Source organism: Hemibagrus wyckioides, linkage group LG10, assembly GCF_019097595.1.
Source record: "Hemibagrus wyckioides isolate EC202008001 linkage group LG10, SWU_Hwy_1.0, whole genome shotgun sequence".
In the NCBI taxonomy this organism is placed as follows: Eukaryota; Metazoa; Chordata; class Actinopteri; order Siluriformes; family Bagridae; genus Hemibagrus; species Hemibagrus wyckioides.
The window spans coordinates 15,993,862-16,014,464 of record NC_080719.1 but is presented as its reverse complement, the minus strand read 5'-3'; the positions used below and the strand labels follow the sequence as shown (position 1 = coordinate 16,014,464).

The 20,603-nt window shown below is 40.1% G+C and overlaps 1 protein-coding gene across 1 annotated transcript in view; it reads left to right on the top strand.

Moving 5' to 3' along the window:
* The window catches only part of polrmt (polymerase (RNA) mitochondrial (DNA directed)), a 42,768-nt gene that overhangs the window by 11,557 nt on the left and 10,608 nt on the right, over positions 1-20,603 (top strand). Inside the window, exons 6-15 of the mRNA XM_058401243.1 lie at positions 907-1,056; positions 2,327-2,494; positions 3,137-3,307; positions 3,597-3,836; positions 5,898-6,689; positions 7,066-7,188; positions 7,978-8,100; positions 9,082-9,261; positions 10,625-10,711; positions 12,512-12,625. Of these exons, the coding sequence (XP_058257226.1) occupies positions 907-1,056; positions 2,327-2,494; positions 3,137-3,307; positions 3,597-3,836; positions 5,898-6,689; positions 7,066-7,188; positions 7,978-8,100; positions 9,082-9,261; positions 10,625-10,711; positions 12,512-12,625 (2,148 nt within the window). The remainder of the gene's footprint in view (positions 1-906; positions 1,057-2,326; positions 2,495-3,136; positions 3,308-3,596; positions 3,837-5,897; positions 6,690-7,065; positions 7,189-7,977; positions 8,101-9,081; positions 9,262-10,624; positions 10,712-12,511; positions 12,626-20,603) is intronic.

The window sequence follows — 20,603 nt, the reverse complement described above, 5'->3', positions numbered from 1 at the left end:
TCAGCTGCACATTTCCTACAGGGATGAACACACACACACACACACAACCACTAAAAAGCCAGTAAGTAAAAGCAGTCTCCATCAGTAAAGAATGTTTGGAGAGATGTAATCCTTGCTAAGAGAATGTACAGGAGGAATAAAAGTTCCATAAGCACTTTGTATGCGCAGATAATGCCGGACTTGCCTCAAAAGCTTACTGTTTCTACATAATGTGTACTATTATGACACATTTCTATCGCATGTTCTTATAAACATGTCCACCTTCATCACTAAGCATTCATTTTTAATATTGCAAACTGGCAGCATGTTGCTTCTATGCACTCAGGACTCTGGAGTGTTTTGGTCATATAGTGTAGCTTCCATTTTTGCTCTATTTATATATACACTGATCAGCCATAACATTAAAAAGTGAGGAACTGAGTCAGAGCATCTAAAAGGTGGTCCAAGGAAGGATAACCAGTGTACAAGGTCATGGGCACCACAAGCTCACTGGTGAACGTGCATTAATTAAATGACCGTGCATTAATCAGATCATCACTTGAGGCCTGTTTACTGTTTCAGCAGGTCACGTTGTTAGAGTACCATTGATATAAACAGATTGACTGGTCAGCTTTGACGCTTATTCATTATGTATAAATAACTCAGACTTGATGTACACAAGGGGCTGCACTTGAATGCAGATTTGATTTCATTCAAATGGATAGAAGTTCTGTTCAACCTGTCTTCAGTTGATTTGATTCTGTTCTGACTGAATTGTATATAATGCTGAGCCATCAGTGATCTTATTAGTGTATTATTAGTCTGCATGTAAATGTAGCTTATGTATACACAGATTACATAATGTAATTAATCACGATGAACCACTGAGTCCACCAATTCGTTGCTGTTCTATTTACTTTGTTTCAGAGGGAAAACACCAGCTATCCTAAGCTAGACTTCACCGTGGCTGAGCTGCAGCGGCGCTTCAGGCATCAGCTGGCAATGGAGCAAGCCAACACTATCACCATCAACTCTGTGGAAGCCATGAAACCTGTCACTGAACACATGGCTAGGATGGTGTGTGGCTCCTTCTCTTTCATCCATATGCACACTAACTAGTCTCAGGGGAGTCCAACCCTGCTTCTACACGTCAGCCTTAACTCCTAACACACTTTAGATGGTTAAGGTTTTAATGTAAGTGGATGGGTGCACTTTTAGGAGCAGGTTTGGCTTTCTTCGAATGACTGCTAATGATACAGTTTACTATAACCCCAAAACACTGACCATGGAGTCAGTATAATAAAAAGAAGTTATGCAAGCAATGAAAGAGGAGCGCAGATTTTACACTGTAACACTGTCATGGTTATGTTCTTGTAACACTGAGGGTTTTATTCCTTTCTTAAAACTGCCTTCGTGTGATATCAGAATTATTGCAATCATGAGCTCCATAACTAATGGTTGCATATGGAGTCACTAATGAAACATCGTTTTGTTTAAGAGTCAAATCATTCATGAATTTTCCATGCATTTTAATGTTAGTTAATGCCTAGTAATTCTTTGTTTTCGTAGCAAAAAGTAAGCAAAAAGTGTCACCTCATACCTCCGAGTATGACAGTGTTATTTGAGATTCACTGATATTTTCTATAGTGGCATTTACTTGCTCAGTTTCTCCTGCTTGTGGTCTCAGATCGGAGAGGTCAGGGGTTCCCTGGTGGTCCAGCAGCATTTACTACAGTGCTGAATAGAATACTAATGCCGTATAATCTGCCCCCATGTTTGGGCGTGGAGGCCAACCTATCAGTGCTGTGTCATCTGCTCACTCTGCTGGGTCGAGGGAAGGAGTAACCCTGCTGATTGTCTAACCCACTTTCACACAGAGTGTGTTGGAACCATGCTGTAGTTAACACAACTCCAGACAGTATGAAGAAATTTGGAGTTTTTAGTTTTGTGGTGTATTTTTGTGTGACGCTGGTAACCACAACAAAAGTAACAATGATGGTTACAAAAACAGCACCAATAATAGTAAAAGTAACAATAATCATAACAGTAAGATCTATAATAGTAGCAATTGGACAACAAGGGTAACATTTTGTAGTAAAAACAGTAACAAATAATAGCAGCAACCATAATAGCAATAGTAAGAGCAATTGTAACGACAGTAGCAACAATATTAGTAATGATAATAACAGTCATAGTAATCAAACAAATAACAGTAGCAACTGTAATAACAATAATAATAATAATTAGTGAGGGATTTGTATTTAGAAATTATGGCAGGCTCTGAAATATTTCACACCACGTCTTTCCTTTGCTCTGAACATTCACTCTGCACTCTGATGTGTTCCAGAGGAAGCTGTTAGCCGAGCAGCGCTCTCACTGGCACAAAGCTCTGCTACAGGCTCTGAGAGAGAGCCGGATGGTTTTAGGCAACAGCAACCAGAGGAACTGGAAGATCAACGTCTACCCTTTCCTGCGCATCCTTCGTGATGAGGATTACGTCAAAATCATGCTGCAGGTATACACCTCTCTGTTTGTTTATCCCTGTGAGATCTTCAGCTGGTGCTTTGACTACGCTGTCGGCAATGACACTAATAGAAAGACAATAACTGTCTATATAAAACTCATTTAGCTACCACTGAAGCTTCACTCTTAATATTTAAGGCTTGTAGCCAAACAACACTTAATAGAAATATAAGAAGCGTGTAGATTAGAAATGTTTATTAGATGATGTCAGATAATGTTTTGGTTGTATATGATTAGAAATTTGAAAGTGTGAGTTCACTTCTACTTACCCTTAAGCCAAACTTTCTTGTTTGGCATCTCCAGACTTATTTTCTTGTTAGAGCTGTGTCTGGCCATGCGAGACTATACCAATAGCAATGCCCAATAAGACAAGCTCCACTCAGATATTTCCTAGTCTGTCATGATGTAGCTAACATGAAACTGAGATGGTTCCCTGAGGTATAACTCAACCTTGTTTCTCCTGTTCATTGTGCCTAAAAATCCTGCATTTCTGGAAACATTTGTGGCTCCCTTAAAAGTTTCTGCCTGGAAAAGTAAAGGTGCCTTTACTTCTTTAAAATGTTCCTTAACCTTGCTGAAAATGCCCTGTGTTCATTTACCTGTTAACCTTCTGTGTTGCACTCATGATGCTTAGGGATTGGCCAACCTGCCACCCAGCGGAGAGTCTCTGCTATTCCTGGCTAAGGAACTGGGCAACAGGGTCCACAATATGTACTGCATCCAACAGAAGAGTCACAGCCAGATAGTGAATAAAATGGGCAACATCTACAACTCGTATGTGAAACTGCTCGGAAAAGACACAGAGGTAGGTATCGAATCTGCCTTTTGCAAAAAGGGCACAATCAGCACCTTGATTTTTCTGATTTAAGATCAAAACATTGACCCTGGAATAGTGTAGTAGTGATGTCATTTTAATTTGTCATGGTGTGATTTGAAAAAATCAGTAGAAAATTAACTGTCCAATCCTTCTCCATAGCACTGTATGTATGCTAAACCCTTTTTTTTAGTAACACTATTAACAAGTGTCAATAATATCTTCAGTGTCTAAATTCTAAAGTCTGCATGTAATCATGTCCTGTTCTGTGCGATCCCAGCCCAGCAGTGTGCTGCCGCGGGAGCATTGGAGCACTTTGGAGGCAGAGCAAGCCTCCGGCCCTTCCCTCCTGAGTGATGACACGCCCTGGCCACACATGTTGGTCATTCAGCTGGGCATCTTTCTTGTGGATCTGATGGTGCGCGAGCTTAAAATCCCGAACAACATCCTGAACCCGGCCCAGGAGAACAAGCTCATCCCTGTGCTGTATCACATGTACACGTTCCGCAGCAATCGGCAGGTGAGTCTCGTATCTCAGACACTAAACGAAGCAAAAGTAAAAGTGCAGATGTGGTATAGATAGTGGTAACAAATAGTAAAAAGAAAGTAATGTAAGTGAATAAATAAAGGAGTGGAAAAAGCTGCAGGCAGTATTGATGATGAGATTAGGTTACTGTCTGCGTGGAGTTTCCTGTTCAGCTCGTATCTGTTCCCTCCAGGTTCTCTGGTTTTCTACCACCTCTCAAAAACACGGTGGCTTCCTTAAATTACCCCATCCATGTGTGTTTGTGAAACCGTGCCATGAAATGGAATAGTACAATCTTCTCTTCCGTTTCTTTTTGCATCCTGTTTTTGGCGCACTGAGCTCCAGCAGGCTGCATCGTAATTGCTTGTGTGATGAGGCCAGTCCTTAATGAGATGGACTAATGAAATTTGCATTTCAAATCTTTTCATTCCAGGCTTTCCTTCTTTCCCTTCTTCTTCCCTTTGTTCTACAGGTTTATATCATTTATCCAGCTACCAGCTGCATATGCTGGTATGATTTATGGAACCATTTTTCTTGCTAGAATGGACACAGGGCAGGCGAAGAAGACCGATCACTCTGAAACTAATTCCTTTTTTACCGAGCTCTTAATTGGCCGTGTGATTTACAGACTTACACGTGTGTCTGTGTGTGTGGGGGGGTGGGAGTTAGAAGGAGGATGACAGATTAGAGGTTGGATATCTCCGTGTGCTGGCCTGAACAGCAGGAAGGAGATCTTGACTCAGGCTGGCTCGCGCTGATACAATGTAGGTCATCGGTTCAGAAATCTGGGCCTCTCTACTTTTTGTTGCAGTTTTTTGAATGAGGAGTAATGACTGGAGCTGTATGGTTACACTGCTATTTTTAGATGGAGTACATGTCATGTTGCTTTGTCGAGTGCTTTTTCCACTGATTTTTGACAGTCTTCATAAGGGCTTGTATTTCCTGAAGTACCCTCATTTTTCTTGTTTTATATCCAAAAACCAGAACCCGGTGCTCAAAATGATAACAGGATGTACTACAGATGTGCTTATGTTGAACATTACTTTAAAAAAATTAACAAAAAAGTAAAGCAAAGTTTGTTTTAAACATCACTTGATTATTTAAACAACAACAAAAAAAGGCATCACAAAGCTGACACTATTTTTATTTTTATTAAATGCAGGATGTGATATTCCTCATGTTCCATTCAAAATACTAATATAACTTTTGTACTGATTATATTTAGGGAGGCATCAAAACCCATAGTGGGATCAGTCAAATACCATACTAATTTACACATACTCCACTATCAACATTCGGTAGCATGTGATACTATTTGACGTACATTGTTGTGCAGTTGAACATATAAGATACAAAATGATGGCAATCCGGAAGTATTTTACGATTAATGATCAAAACAAAGCAGACTTCAAACTGCGCTCTGTGCAAATTTCAAGACTGCTACACTGTCACCATTAAACATTTTAGGGCTGTGAAACAGAATATTTAATAGAGAGCATATGGGTGGCCGACCTGAGCGCTCAGAACAGCAAGTATCAGCACGTTCATTAAAAATGAGAATGGCATGCTGGGAAGTGCAGAAATCCTGCCACATGTGAGAATACTTCAGTTCTGTGAGCAAGACATTTTCTTTTGCCAGGGTCTACATGCTCACAAGTCAAGGTGCAGTTCATATCACCTTGGGCTCATTTTAATGACCACGCTTGCTGATACGGCTTTGTCCGCTCGGGTTGGTAACATATTGCATAGAATCATGGCAGCACTGCTTGGGAAGTATGCTATGTGGAGCATGCAGGTAAGATTATTGATTGCAGTAGGAAGGTGATTTGTATGAGTTAATGGTTCCAAGACAATAAAGCAAGAGAAACCACAGCAGGGGTAATCTTGCTTTGGCATTCTGTATCAGGATCTAAATTAATTCTTGGCACCAAACAACTGTATGCCAAATGTTGCCTTTTGGCTTGTCAAGGCATATATGTCAGGTGTTTGTCAGGTTAATGAACTAGAAATGATTGTCTGCTTTAATCTCCTTTGCTGTTCTCATTGGTTCTCTAGATTGGTTTTATCAAACCACACCCAATCCTGACCCAAATACAGTCAGAAGCCATGGAGACCAAGCTGACCTTTGACTCGTATGTGATTCCCATGCTGTGCCCACCAGTGCCCTGGACATCAGCCAAGAGTGGGGCTTACCTGCTGACTCCCACCAAGCTGATGCGCTCAGTTGAGGGTGCCATCCAGCACCAGCTGCTGCTGGAGAAATGCCAGGATGAGGAGCTGTATGCTGTGCTGGACTCCCTCAGCCAGCTGGGCAACTGTGCCTGGAGGATCAACAAACCTCTGTTGGACATAATCATCTCCATCTTTAATGATAAGGGCAGTGAGAAGCTGGACGTGCCCCCACCTGTTACCGAGGCGCCCGAAATTCCTCGCTTCAACCCTCATGACCCGACATACACGCCCGCCGAGAAGGCCCACCTTAAGCGTGAGGCCACAAGGGCCAAGAAGAAGGTGGCTGAGATGCACAGTCTGCGCATGGATGCACTCTACAAGCTGTCCATTGCCAACCACATGAGGGATGAGATCTTCTGGTTCCCTCACAACATGGATTTCCGTGGGCGAACTTACCCGTGCCCACCCTACTTTAACCATCTGGGAAGTGATGTAACCAGAGCCGTCTTGCTGTTTGCTGAAGGGAAGCCGTTGGGTCCTAAAGGCCTGGACTGGTTAAAGATCCACCTGGTGAACCTTACAGGTCTGAAGAAGCGAAGTTCACTGGCTGGGAGACTGGAATATGCCAACACCATCATGGATGACATCCTGGACTCAGCCGACAACCCTTTAACGGTGGGTGGTAACTGTAATTTTCTGTTTTATACAAAATTAATCCTAAAGAAGCCCTAATTGTTATGCCTGATCATAATGTTATGCAAATATTTGCCTAGCTATTTGCCATTGCAGGTTTGATTATTTTTGTAACTGTTTAATGTCACTAGTCAATGACAGAATAAACTTTTCTATCTTATTGCATGTAAACAGAATTACAACCCTGACAGCTTGGTTGTTGCTATAAGTACCCTATAGTGAAAATGTGCTGTGTTACCTTCTGTAACCAATGTTGGCATTATGCATTTTTCCTCTTCAGGGTTGGCAGGTCTGATAACGTTATGTGGATGTGTGTCATGTTTCTAGAGTGACAGAACTGCCTTGCATTGTTTTTTAGGGCAGGAAGTGGTGGATGAATGCTGATGAGCCATGGCAGACTCTGGCATGCTGCATGGAAATAGCAAATGCCTCCAGATCACATGACCCCACACAGTTCATCTCCTATTTCCCTGTACATCAGGTACAGAATATTGTTCATCTGTATGTTTGTTTCTGAGGGTGGCTATGAACTGGAAACTGAGCTTTGTTTTCTTTTTAAGACGAGGGCTGACCTTTTCTCTAAACCAACACACTTTGTTTCGCTTTAATTTGGATCTGACATCTCATTAAAACTTGCTGATGCTCATGGCTTTTATTATAGTGTCCAGCTGATGCACAGCACAGTGACAGGAAGTGTTCTTTCAGGAAATGCTAATTCATGTAAATTGCAGTTTAAAAAATCATTATAGATAACCGGTCCCATTTCCTTGTTCTACAGTAAATAGACTGAGTAACTTATTCCAATTTACTAATTTACACATATATAATACACCAGCTTAAAAATGTCAAAACTCAACGCACCCCATCGTTTGGCTATAATAAAATCTAACTTCTATGAGACACCAACCACTCAGGGATGCAAAGGTTTATTTATGCTGTTAGTGTCAAAGACTTGCATTGCATCCCAAACAGCATACTACTATAGTATACATCTGCTTGTATATGAATACTATTTATGTGTCCTACTAGTGTGCTTTGTGTGATTTGGGATGCAGCACTGAATTCTCTCTATATGTGTTTGGATGCAATGGAGAAGGTTGCAGCACAGCCAAAGTAGTTTGCATCATTCTTCCATCGGTTTATTTGCTTTTGATTTTTTGTTGTTTATTACAATAGCATGATCACTTGGATTATTAAAAATGTTTCTGTTGTGACCTGTTCCTCTTTATAAATGACTGTCATTTTCCTTTGCTTTTTGTATTGCACTCAGGACGGCTCCTGTAATGGCCTCCAGCACTACGCTGCACTTGGTCGTGATGTGATTGGTGCCATGTCTGTAAACTTAATGCCCTGTGAAGAACCACAGGATGTCTACAGTAGTGTGGCTCAGCAGGTCAGTGAGAATAAACCATCTACAAACTTCCAGAGCCGGATCCAAGCTCTGCTCTTCCTTCCTGTCTTCCGATCGTCACATCAGCCGACACCAAGTGCTAAGAGCCCTTGTTTATGCATGCTGTTTAGTAGCTTTGAAGCATCTTTGAGCTCTCATTTTAATGAGAGATGCTGAGGCCTGAGTTTCAGAAAACAACAAAGGAGTGAGAGACTAAACAAAAGGCTTATGTTCCAACAAGACTGCAAAGTTTTAATGGCCTGCCTTATTGATTTCATCTCCACTGGGACTGCAAGTGTGAATGCTAAGTAAAGCTTCCTCCATTTCTGGCCAGAAACATCAAGCCACACAGCAGATTTAAACATGATGGCTGGGCGTCAAAGGGGGAAAAGTCTCAAGTCAGGGTTTGGAACCCAATCTCATTGTGTCTGGACTCGTTTAAAGGAGCAGATTGTAATTTTAGAGATTTCTACTGCAATAAAATACAGGCAAACCTTTCTTTTAACCTGATCCATTCTCTTCTGTTAAAACTATGCAAGTTGCCTTTAAAGGAAAAGAAGTAGCTTTTATTTCAGCTACGGGCAGAGTACATTTCAGGGCCAGAAATGGGTTAAAAAAAGCTTTAAATTACATAAGTCATTATTGTGAAACACTGATTCTCAAATTTTTTTAGAATCAAAGATTTAGGTCTACAAATTACTATATAATTTGTAATAAAATATTTCAAATATAATAATTAATATTAATGATTTTTTTTCCCTTCAAATTATTTTTGGTTAGGTTAAAAATTATTTTGATTACTGGCTCCATGATGAATGAAATAATCATGTTGAGCTGATTGATGTTCATCATTGATTCTTGATAAGGATGAAAGCATTGGCTGTGGAGCGTAAAGGTGGCAGGAGATGATGTTTTCTGTCATCTAATTGATTGTCTATCAGATGAAGCAGGGCACTGAGTCCGATCCCCTGCTGTGTGTTCCAGGTGGAGGAGTTCCGAGCCCGAGACGCTGCAAAAGGCATAAAGATCGCACAGGTGCTGGAGGGTTTCATCAGCAGGAAGGTGGTGAAGCAGACGGTGATGACTGTGGTCTACGGGGTCACGCGCTATGGTGGCCGACTGCAGATCGAAAAGCGCCTTAAGGAGATCGATGACTTTCCCAAGGTAGGCTGGGGTGTGTGGGAGTGTGATGGTCAGAAAGGTAGTTGACGAGACGAGTAGCAGGTGGTTAAAAAGGCAGGGCTGGTGATGGAGAATAATTTACTAAAAATTCTCCTCATTCTTTGGCCGTGGTGAACATAGCATTTTCTTTTACTGCAACTTTCTCCCTTTCAGAGCAGTGCACAAAATATTACCTTTAAATGTGGTCTTAAATCTATTCTTTTTTGATGGGGTCTGTCTGAACACTGTTAATGAGCACAGTGTATGTGTAGAGGAGTTTTATGGCAATAAACCACACGTGTTGTTTGCCGATTTATTAATTCTTCAGCAGATTTTTGATTCTTTTTATGTTCACCAAAATGTGGCCACACATTTTGAGTAATTTGTGCATTTGAAGAAGTTTGCCCATGATTTAATGGATGCACTAAATAATCACTTTTTTTTTTTAAAGAAGTATTGCTTCATTGTGGTGCATTAGAGATACATTACATGGTGTTATTCGAAAAAGACTGAGTGATTTCTGTAGATGAAAGCACAAATAAAGCAAACAAGTATATTTAATGATTTGAGAACTCAAAACAGCAACATTAAAAACACAAGTACAGCACAAAACAAGTGCACCTATGCCAGAGGCTGCAAGCTTGTTGAGTCTATTTGCCAACCAGGCAGCTAAAAGGGGAAGGAAAAAAACTGATGTCATATTGTTGTTCTGGATGCCCGAGATAGCGATTTGTCCTCCCTTGCAACATGTCATGTGATATCTTTGTAGTAAAGCTTACAAAAGCCAGTCTCAGGTCAGGTTTTTTTCTCAGTGCATCATTGGTGGTGTGTAATGTGGTCACTGGTGTATGTACACTGGAGAACCTTATAGAGGCTGCTTACCACACTTTCATTCTAGCATGCTATGCTTTTTCCCAATTCTTCTTTCAGTTCAGTGACTTATTAATTCACAGAGTGCAACCTGTGCATGTCTGCATGTGTGAGAAATGGTTTAATTCATTTTTGTTTCTCAGCCCTCTTTTCCCAATTGTTTTCTTCTGTGGACAAACAAGCAAGTAACTCGAGATCAGCAGCAAAGTAGCATGTAATTATCACCTTGAGGGAGTCAGCGAGAAAGGTGTGTATGTGATTAGAGTGTTTATGTATGCAGGTGTGTGTATGAAAGGAACCAGACTCACTGGATCAGCACCTTTGTTGGTTGCCAGCAGGTGCCGGGTAGCAGCGGATCCTCTTGGTGTTAATGTGTACTCTAGGGGAGGGACAGTGTTCCTGAAGCCCTAATCTAAATCCCAGCACTCTAAAATAGCTAAGCGCACCTGTCTTAATTATATTGACTATTCACCTATCTGGTTTGTTTGGTCTGCAGGAATATATTTGGGACGCCTCACACTACCTTGTGCATCAGGTCTTCAGCAGCTTGAAGGAAATGTTCACTGGGACAAGAGAGATTCAGGTACACCACGATTACTCAATGCACTTCACACTAACAAGCCTGAAGTCGATCGATTTGACTCTAATCAGTGTGATGCAACCAATACTGTGTCTTGTGTGTGGACAGTTTAGAGGATTCTAAAATTTTCTAATCAAGCAAACTATATTAGCTACATACTCTGACCAGTGATGCCAAACATTTGTACTGCCACAAAAGCATTATTTTTCTACACATTAAATATGCACATAAGTATTCATATACTCATATCCATATACACCGGATAATATGAAACCACAGTCTTTTGTTTTTCTTTCATTTTTCAGCATCAAACAATAGGATCTAAAGTTCTGAGTGGGAAACTGAACCTCAGAAAGGATCGGTCTGTGGAATCATTCAAGCAAATTGTTTGGGAAAATTTCAATTCACATGTCAGTTGTTGCTCTGTTCTGAAATTGCAACTGTGTGTTGCTTAGAAAATGAATGGACACCTGTTATTTTGTTGCTTGCTGGTGTGAACGAGTTACATTTGCTCATTTCTACATCCCAGGTGCAATATAATCTACAACACCTGCTTTTAGCTTTTTTTTCCTTTCTATGAATGAGCTAGATTCATTCATATATTTTCCTAATGCAATAGCACTGCACAGGTTGTGCACCTGCATGTGTCTTACGGTTAAGCGACCACAGGAATGGATACTTCTTGCAAATCTTGTGGGAGAAACCCAGACAGGCCCAGACGCTTTGAAAAATACCCCACCTTGCATTCAGACGCTTCTATCTCCTGTAAATAGGTCAGGCCCTGAAAAAAGCGAGGGGGAAAAAAGGAGAAGTAGTGAGGTAGTTCATCTTCCTGCTAATATCCAACACCTGGCTGTGTTGGGGAAAGGAGGGAAAATAACTGGGCCAGGAAGGAGGGGAGGTGTCTGATAGATGGGCCAGCATGGGGCCTGAACTGCTTTTATGCATGGAGAAAGGAGGAATTTATATCTTCCTAGTCCTCTGGAGGAAAGCCTTTTGGGAAAAATGCTGCGAGTCAGACATGCTGGGAAGCTAGCGCTCCTGCTCTGAATCAGCAGGTTTATTAAATGGGGCTTAGCAACAGCTGGCCACCTGTTTTAGCACTATTCCTCAGCCCTAGTTAGAAAGACAGTTGTGCAAAAAGAAGACCTTTGGTTGGGTAAGCTTTGTTGTCTTGCTGAGGTTGTTGATCCAAGTAAATAGAACTCGGTTGTGTTCTAAATTGGGATTGCCTTATGGACAATTTGTACTCCTTTGAAGATGCACATAAACGGATGTGCTCTATAGCTTCCAGAGGGAAGACATGCACGCTGCAGTTTTCACACAGTGTGCTGAAACCAGAGTTGCTTATTCACTCGAACTCATTTTCTAATATTCACTGTGCAATACCTGTTATTTTCAACAAACAGAGCAATGAGGCAAAGATGAAATACTAAGCTACTTTATTGTAGTCACAATCTCTTCTTTCTGTAAAAATTAAACTTGGATGATGTAAACAATTTAAATATTCACTAGCAGCACAAGCTGAACGTCCTGACCGTGATCACACAATTCTCATTATTATGGTAATGACTTCATTCAGATTGGTGGAAATATTTTCAGGGGTTAGGGGTTCGGGGTTCAGAGGGTTAGAAGGGGGCATGAATTTCTGACCTCATTTACTCAAACATACAACTAGACAATCGAAATAGACTGAATCATAAACATTTCTGTAGCGCTTGTTTATTTTTGGTTGTTTGTTTTGACTGGGCCTGTTATTTTGACTGTGCCCGAGGAAACAACTGTACATCTGTCTATTTGCAGGACTGGCTAACTGAGAGTGCTAGGCTAATCGCTAAGTCCGGCAGCACGGTGCAGTGGGTGACCCCTCTGGGACTGCCCATCGTCCAACCCTACCACCGCACCAGGAACCACGTGGTGAGTGTTGTAACGTCTTTCTCACTATACAGGCCTGTCGATTATTGATTTGTCCGTTTTTGTTTCAAATTAACCTTCTGGACCTTTTAAAGTTAAAGATCAAAAGGGGTCTGACCTGGAAGTGAATTGACCTTCCCCCAGACACTAATAAATTCCCAGGAGTGAGTCTGTTTCTCCACAGGCAATTCAGTACTGCTAAATGATATTGCTCTTGATTGTACTGTCACTGTTTGTAGGATGAAAGATGGATTTCTGATATCATGAAGAAAAATTACAGCAGCAGGATTGTAAAGGCGGTTTCAGGATATTTCTTTCAACCCGGAGTGTCTTATCCAACGTTATTTACTTTTCATTCATATAAAACATATTAGTTAAGCAATGAAGCAAGCTGAGGGAGAAGATTCTTAAATATCAGAATCCAAACACAGATAGAAGACAAGAGAGAAAACAAAACTAAAACAGAAAAAATAATTAAATAATTACAAGCTTTTATGAATAAGCCTTCTGTTTTTAGTTTAATATGTTAGCATTTGAAGTGATATAGCCATGAACCAGTTCTTGGGTATGCCTTTTCACAGCTGGGAGTAATATAGGAGCCTGTGGTTTTGGCAGTTTTGCACAAGGCAAACTCTGCACTGCTGTCAAAGGGTGTTGGTAACATTAGTGGAGCATCAGCAGAGGCACAGAGGTGGCCTGTAGAGCATGGGGAAGATCCAGCACTCCAGTGTTCTCTCCTACAGAGAGCATCTGGCAACCCGTCTGTTTGATCCTCACCAGGGTGCCTACTGCTGTAGTAGGTGGGATTGGAAGGAAGGCCAGCAAAGCCTTTGGTTTTGGGGTTTTGAAAGAAGTTTGTTTCCATGCTGTTGTGTATTGCATCTAACCCTCTGGCTAAGTGCTTTTGTTACTCTGTCTAGTGTGAATGGAGTATGCAAACAAAGGCTGATTGTGCCTCAGGAAGTCAGAATGGAACATAATGTTTATAGATGGCTTATTTCTAGCTTACTGTCCTATAAATTTACAGTTTGAACAGGGGGAGTGAATGTGTTTTAACATTTGTGAATGTAGAAGCAGAGCAGCTGCCAGGATTCTAAAAAGTGGTGAGAAGCTACTAGGTTGTGTGTTGTATGTGTGTGTGAATGTTTGTGAGTGCATGCTACATGTCTCGCTATGAACCTCGTGTTCTGGATAAACTCTTGGATGTGACTCCAAGATTCACTGAAGATGTATAAAGGAATAATACTGTGAGTGTTCAGAGGTAAATGTTCAACATCAGGACCAATTCATGACCAATTCAACAAATTTTAACAAACTATTTTTTTTCCTTGACTTATTTCAGTTTATAATAAAATTGTAAGACCTTTAGACTTGTGTACACTTTATTATAAACTATATCAATGCTGTGATGGTGGAGGTGGCCTGATTTAGAGACACATGTATTACATATGTATTTTATTCACTCTGAATGAGTTCTGACCAATCCCACCCTCTCCCGAAGGAATTCTGTCCAATCCCACCCACTCCCATAGGACCAATTCTTTGTTTCATTAGCTTAATATCTGCCTACAAGGTAAAAATGCATTCTGCAACTGTTTTGTTTATGCCACTGGATCCCAGACCCAGTATATACAACTAGCCTGTTGTTTCAGAGTATGAAAATGATACGATATTATGCCAAATCACAAATATGCTGTTTATTTGTCCATATTTTAACAGAAGTTGTATGCATTGAGGGCCATCCAGATTATCCCCTTCCTGTATGCGCCATACATAATTTTATGTGCTCTATAAAAAAAAAAAAAAAAGTTAAACTATCTGATGATTTTTGTTGTAAGAGATCACTGATGAGCAGTGTGGATCTGCCATGTAGGTTACACATCTGGTGAGAACTGTAGATAAGGTCAGCGGTGACGTTTTGATAATACGAAAACACTGGCGTGTTGAGATCATTCTAGCACATCTCGTCATATTGTGTGCGTCTCTGACCTGATTCTTTTCGTCATTTCTAACAACTGCCCTCCGAATTTCATTTTGTGCTGTGCCGCAAGGATTTTCACAGCTCCCTACCTTTCAGCTTTTCCTAGACAGGGAGTAGATGTGATGTGGAACTGCTCCCTAATGGCCCCTGTTAAGCTCATCGGCACCATGAAAAGGAGGTGAGAGTTGCCTCTTCTGCAGAAACGGGCAATGTGTCTAGATGTCATCTTTGTCCAGCAAGTTACTGTATCTGTTTATGTGAGGAGCACCTGTGCCTTTTTCTGCTTAGTGACTTTTATCAAATAGTCTGGGAGTGATGGCAAAGGCAATTGCAGGCCTCGTTTCCTCCAATATACCGCCCCTGGCCAAATATCATAACTCGGCTCTGATTTCAGGTCATTACTTTTTATTGGACTTTTATGGAATTTCTGATGAAGGCCATCATTACCTGGTGAGCAGTGCGCCTTCACAAATTATTCACCACTTAATTGCCTTTAATCATGTACTCAAGCAGTCCAACCCGGCAAAGAGCCACAGAACAGGCACCAGACACTAGCTTTTACTTTTACATTTAAAATTAGGATGTTTGCTATCATTGTTTTTTTAGAATGGACTTCAGAAAGTTCCTAATTTCAGAGTATGTGCTCAAATCTGTTCATGGGATCTAAAATTCAGCAGAGATGTTTATACACACTAAACCTTATATCATTACCTAGTTAGGGTAATAGAAGTCATGGCGTGGTGTGATACGTTGTTGTGGGTGTGTAGTTTTTAAATAAATACAAATTAAGCTTAGGCTCATTTTGCTCCTGTTTAAGTGTAATGTATATGTATACTACTACGTCGTTCACACTGAGAATTTCACTTGGCAGGTTTTCTATAATGAGGCCATTATTCTCATTATATAATTTATCTCTGATCACATTGTATCCCAATGCATGCCTCTCAGTATTGGTTGCTGTGTATTAGAACAATAGTCATCCTGTTAACCCCATCATTCTAACCCCTGCTTATTCTAAGTGGGTGGCCTGTGGGGTCAAAGGTGAAGGCTCCAATTGTAAAACATCTCTCCTCAATTTCAGGTGTCAGCTGTACTCCACATGTCACCTTTTTTTAATTCCCTGGATGGTGGAGGGACCTTTCCTGGGCTCATTGGGGTTCTGCAGTGTGTCACGCTAACTAGATTAATGTAGCAACCCTAGGACTCTCATTAATCACCACAGGGCCCCAATTCCATGTCTGCCTCCTGCTCTGCTTCCATCTGTGTGCCCTCACTATCCCACTGTGAAGGTTGGACCATCCCACAGTTTATACCTGCTTCTTCTATGTTAGTTTTACACCAGCATTATTTTTTTTGCATAATATATTTATTGATCATATGTAAATATACGGCAGATGCCAATAACTTGGAGGCATGAATGTGATTGAATGCATCAATGCAGATATTTGATGTGGGGCTGCATAGCTAGGCCACATCTAAGATTCTGAAATATTCCCCCATTTAGAAGGCAGAATAAGTGCAGATGACTTCTAAAATATTTTTTTTAATTTAGAAAGTTCTTTATTTTATGTGTGCTTGCTAGTGAAGGCTATCATGTAATTCTCTTCATGAAGTTCCATGGAGGTTTGAAAAATATGGCAGGCTGAACCCCCTATGTTGGAACATGCAGGTAATCAAGCAATAATACCAGATTGCTGTTGAATGCTCGATTCTGATTGGTCTGAAGGTTAATCAAGTTTCTTTACAGGACATCTTTCATTTCATTAGTACCTTGCACAGACTTGGAGACTTGTATTTGTGAAAATGTGTGTAACTGTAGACATTATGAAGTTTTTGGAAGGGGTCATTTCCAAAGTGTCATGTCTGCTTCAAGTTTTCCAACACAGAAAAGTCTTCAGGATATTTGTAGGATATGACATTATATGATTTGTAGTTTGTCAGATTTGACATTATATGATTTGTAGTTTGTCAGAAACATGGACAACACAAGAGACTGTTCATCACTGCTATAATGTAAGTTATGACAGGATCAGACTTGCTTCATGGACAGTTTGCAACATTAAGTATAGCTCTAAATGGAGATGATATACAACATATTGCCTCTTAATAAATTAAAATATTTCATTGTCATATTGGTGGGTGTAAAAGGAATAATACACTTCAGGATGCAGAAAAATATTTCTTTGTGGTAACAGCCTGGAGTTGGCATAGAACAAGAGGATTAGTTATGTCCAACCAATATGATATAAAATCAGCATCCCAATAGTGGAAACAGTGTTTATGTTCAATTACGTTGGTCTTTGTGGTAGCAGATGCACAACGGAGGCCTCTGTACTTCCTGCCGCATGGATGGATGGTGCACTATATGCACTCCAGGATGCAGCTCTAATTTCTTAAAAACCACATGGAATATTGATGCGAATAACAGAACCTGCATTAATAATAGAAATGTATGAAATGCCTTCGATGTAAACAGCAGTCACAATTTAAATGTAATCCTCAAAATGGCTCACCATACAAGAACGGGGGCCACCTTAGTTTCATTCCTCCTCTCTTATCCCATCCACCCTTGACTCTTCTTTCCATGGGTAGTTCAGTGTTAATTAGATGATGGGGAGAATGGGAGGATAAAAACTTCAAGTCAATACAGTATAAAAACAGATTAATCTGGGGTGAGATCGCCAATGCTTAATCACATCCGGGTTGTCATGTCCCTGCTGGTAGGGAAGAGGAAATTGCTCAGGGGATGTTTCAGGCAAAGACAATACATCAGTAGGCCCACTAATGTAATTAAGCATTGTTAATCAGTTTGCAGGTCACTTTTTGTAGTGGTTTTATAGGGTTTTATTTATTTTTTGTATAATTACTCTGTAAAGCTGGCCTATTTGCAAGAAGGTGTTACAAAATCCATTTGCTCTTTTGTTTTTGTGCTCCCAAACGTGTCCTCTGGAAAAGTAAATGTGATTACCCTAGAGGGCTGTGCTGTATCTTCAGGTCACACAGCAAGGACACACACTTACTAATGTTCTTAAGAGACAGACTGTTCTTTGACTTCAACAGCCAAATTAACTTTTAGCTGACTCTTGTCAGCATTCGTATCAGTGTCCATATTGCTTTGAGTTGATCTGTGACCCAAGAAAATGCTATAGAAGAGGTCTGTACTTGTGTCTCCCTGGGGGTTGTTGGAAGACTTAAGCAATATTGCACCTGATCTCCTGAGGATATATCACCAAAGAGCCAGCTTAGTGCTTTCATGAGGCAAGTGGGCATTCTGGTGCTTATTAGCAGGAAAGCTTGTTGCAGAATTTGATAGAAATTCTCTCTGGGGGTAGTGGTAGTGAATGGCTCAGCTCTGGGTTACTGAAGGTCATGAGTTTAAGCCCCAGAAACACCAAGCTGTCACTGTTGAACTTTTGAGTAATATTCTTAAGCCACTCTGCTCCAGGGTCACTGTATCATGGCTGACCATATGTTCTGATCCCAACTTCCTCTGATGCTGTGATACTAAGAAAATTAAATTTCACTGTACTGTATGTGTAGATGTCGCAAAGGCTTTCTTCTTTTTCTGTAGCATGTGCGATTACCACAGACAGGAATTTCCACAAGAGAAAAACATTTGCTTAATTGTCACGAGAACACAAATTAATGACCACAACCCTCATGGCCAGAACTCAACAACAGTAAAACTGGCTGTGTGCTTTGTGTAGAAGAGAGGGATTTCACTAACTGAGACTTGAGTGCATAAAGTTTGTGTCTTTTACCATCTTAAAACTGTTATAGCAATGGTGGTCTTAAGCCAAAATAATAAAACCGTTCTTATTAATTGCAGTCCAAAGCCGTCTTTATGGTTTCAATTTGTACTATCCACAGTAATCTGATGTATCTTTACTCTTCATGTTCGCGATGACCTGCTGCAGTTATATGCCAAGTCGATTGACTCACCTTGTGTGTACTGTGTCTGTGGGAGCTGCCTGGGATTTATAGTTTTATGTTTCTATTTAAAGGCGCTTTTGTGATCATTTTTTTCCCCCTTTTAACAAATTTTTGTGACCTTCAGCCTGACACATTCAAAGTAGAGAGCCTGCGATATTCACATTGCCATGACACTAATTACAGCTTTTCTGGTTTTCCTGAGGCAGCACATTTTTTAAAAAAGGTCCTGTTATACAGACATTTCTTCAAGTGGAAAATTAGTCATATTCAGTGTTTAATTATATGAACCTGTAATTGTAATTGAATGGATTTGAGAGCTTCATTTGGTGAAAAAAAAAAAAATGAACATTTAAGTTTTGGTTTGTTCCACTTTCAGAAAATCTTCCATGTAGAACGAAAGAACTGTTAACAACCAATGTATTTAAGCTACATTTGGACTATATTAGCAGGCCTACTCATTTTTACACATTTTATGCAAGTTTTCTTTCAAAATTAAGGCAAAAAAATGCACCCAATAAAAATATCAGGATGAGCCAATCGACATATGAATCATTGACAATTGTGCAGATGTTTTGTCTTCTCTGATATTGACTGACCCCTGCAAGCCCTGCCACCTTTCTCCATTTCACCTTTAGCAATCGAAGGACGCTTAACTAAACAAAAGCACATTCATTCATTATTAAGAATAAACCGCAGTGACTGATCAAAATCAAATTACGATTTCATTTGTCACACAACCGTACACAGTACAACCTGCAGTGAAATGCGTGTCATAAAAGTAGAATAGAAATAAAAAAAAAAGTTCCAATAAAAATAGAGATGGAAATACTAGTAAAATAAAATGGTACTCCCTGTATAAATAAAATGATATTACCTGTACTAACAGATCCTGGGAATTTATGAGATTAATGATGAAGCCCACAGAGAATACTTCAGGAACCAGGTTAAAAGAAGAGGGGTAAAAAAAACTATTCAGAAGAGAACAATCATGTAGGCTATTTAAATGGGTTGTATATAACCAACAGCCACAGGGATAAATAATCTCTTTATATTCAAGTGTTAAGTGGGAATAATCTCTAATGTGATCATATTGCTGCAAGGCTCTTGCCTGACACTAATATCTGGGTAGGAAATTGCAAATTGATGTAGACTTTTATGACTTAAGGGACTTTCAAATATTTTATGAGGCCTCACCCAGAGAAACTAATACCATCTTAGATAATGTACCATTTTTATTTCAGACCATTTTTATGTCCAAACGATGCTGATGATTGGGAAAATGGTTTTCAGTAAAGAAAAGCAAGTGCTGCTAAGGCGGGCTGTAAAACATTAAGATATACTGTAGGAAAGGAGCAAGAGAAAGAGAACCTGCTCTCCAACTCGGAGCTTATAAACTTTTAAGTATTGAGTATTTCAGAGTGCAGGCATAATGCCAGTATGAAATCCTGAAAGAATCTTGTTGCTCCTGTGTGGCTGCTCCTGTTCAATCTGAATTTAAAAAAATGCCCGACACTGAATCTACTGTATTAAAATGAACGCATGTAATATGTGCTACTGCTGGGATTGATCTTATGAATGGGATGATATGGGATGCAATATAGGGTCTTGTTAGAGCCAGAAGACTTGGCTGTCCAGCAGTCCGGTCTTCCCCCATTTGCTACTCAACACTTTTCTGTGCATTAGGTTGTTCACCAATTAACTTAGCTAATAGAGCCATATATCACTGTGATTGATTAACACTTAGCCTCCTGTGGATGTTCTCTTTGCCATGCACTTGAAACCCCTTTACACTCCATTCACTGCTTCGAGAAAGCCATCTATTTAATAGCTCTTCCTTAATAAGGAAAGCCACAAGCAAAGTCTCAGGTTTTCAAATAGTGCTAGGTTAAATTGTGAAACGAATTTTGAGTGGAAAAAAAAAAAATCATTAGCTTAAAGCACTTTTATGAGGCAATGCATAGAAGTTCGAGAAACTCATTCAGCAGATGTCTTCAGTCATTAAGGTCATTAGAAATATCTACTTGAAGCCATTGTATTTGGACTTGTGGCATCTGAAGTTGAAGTTTA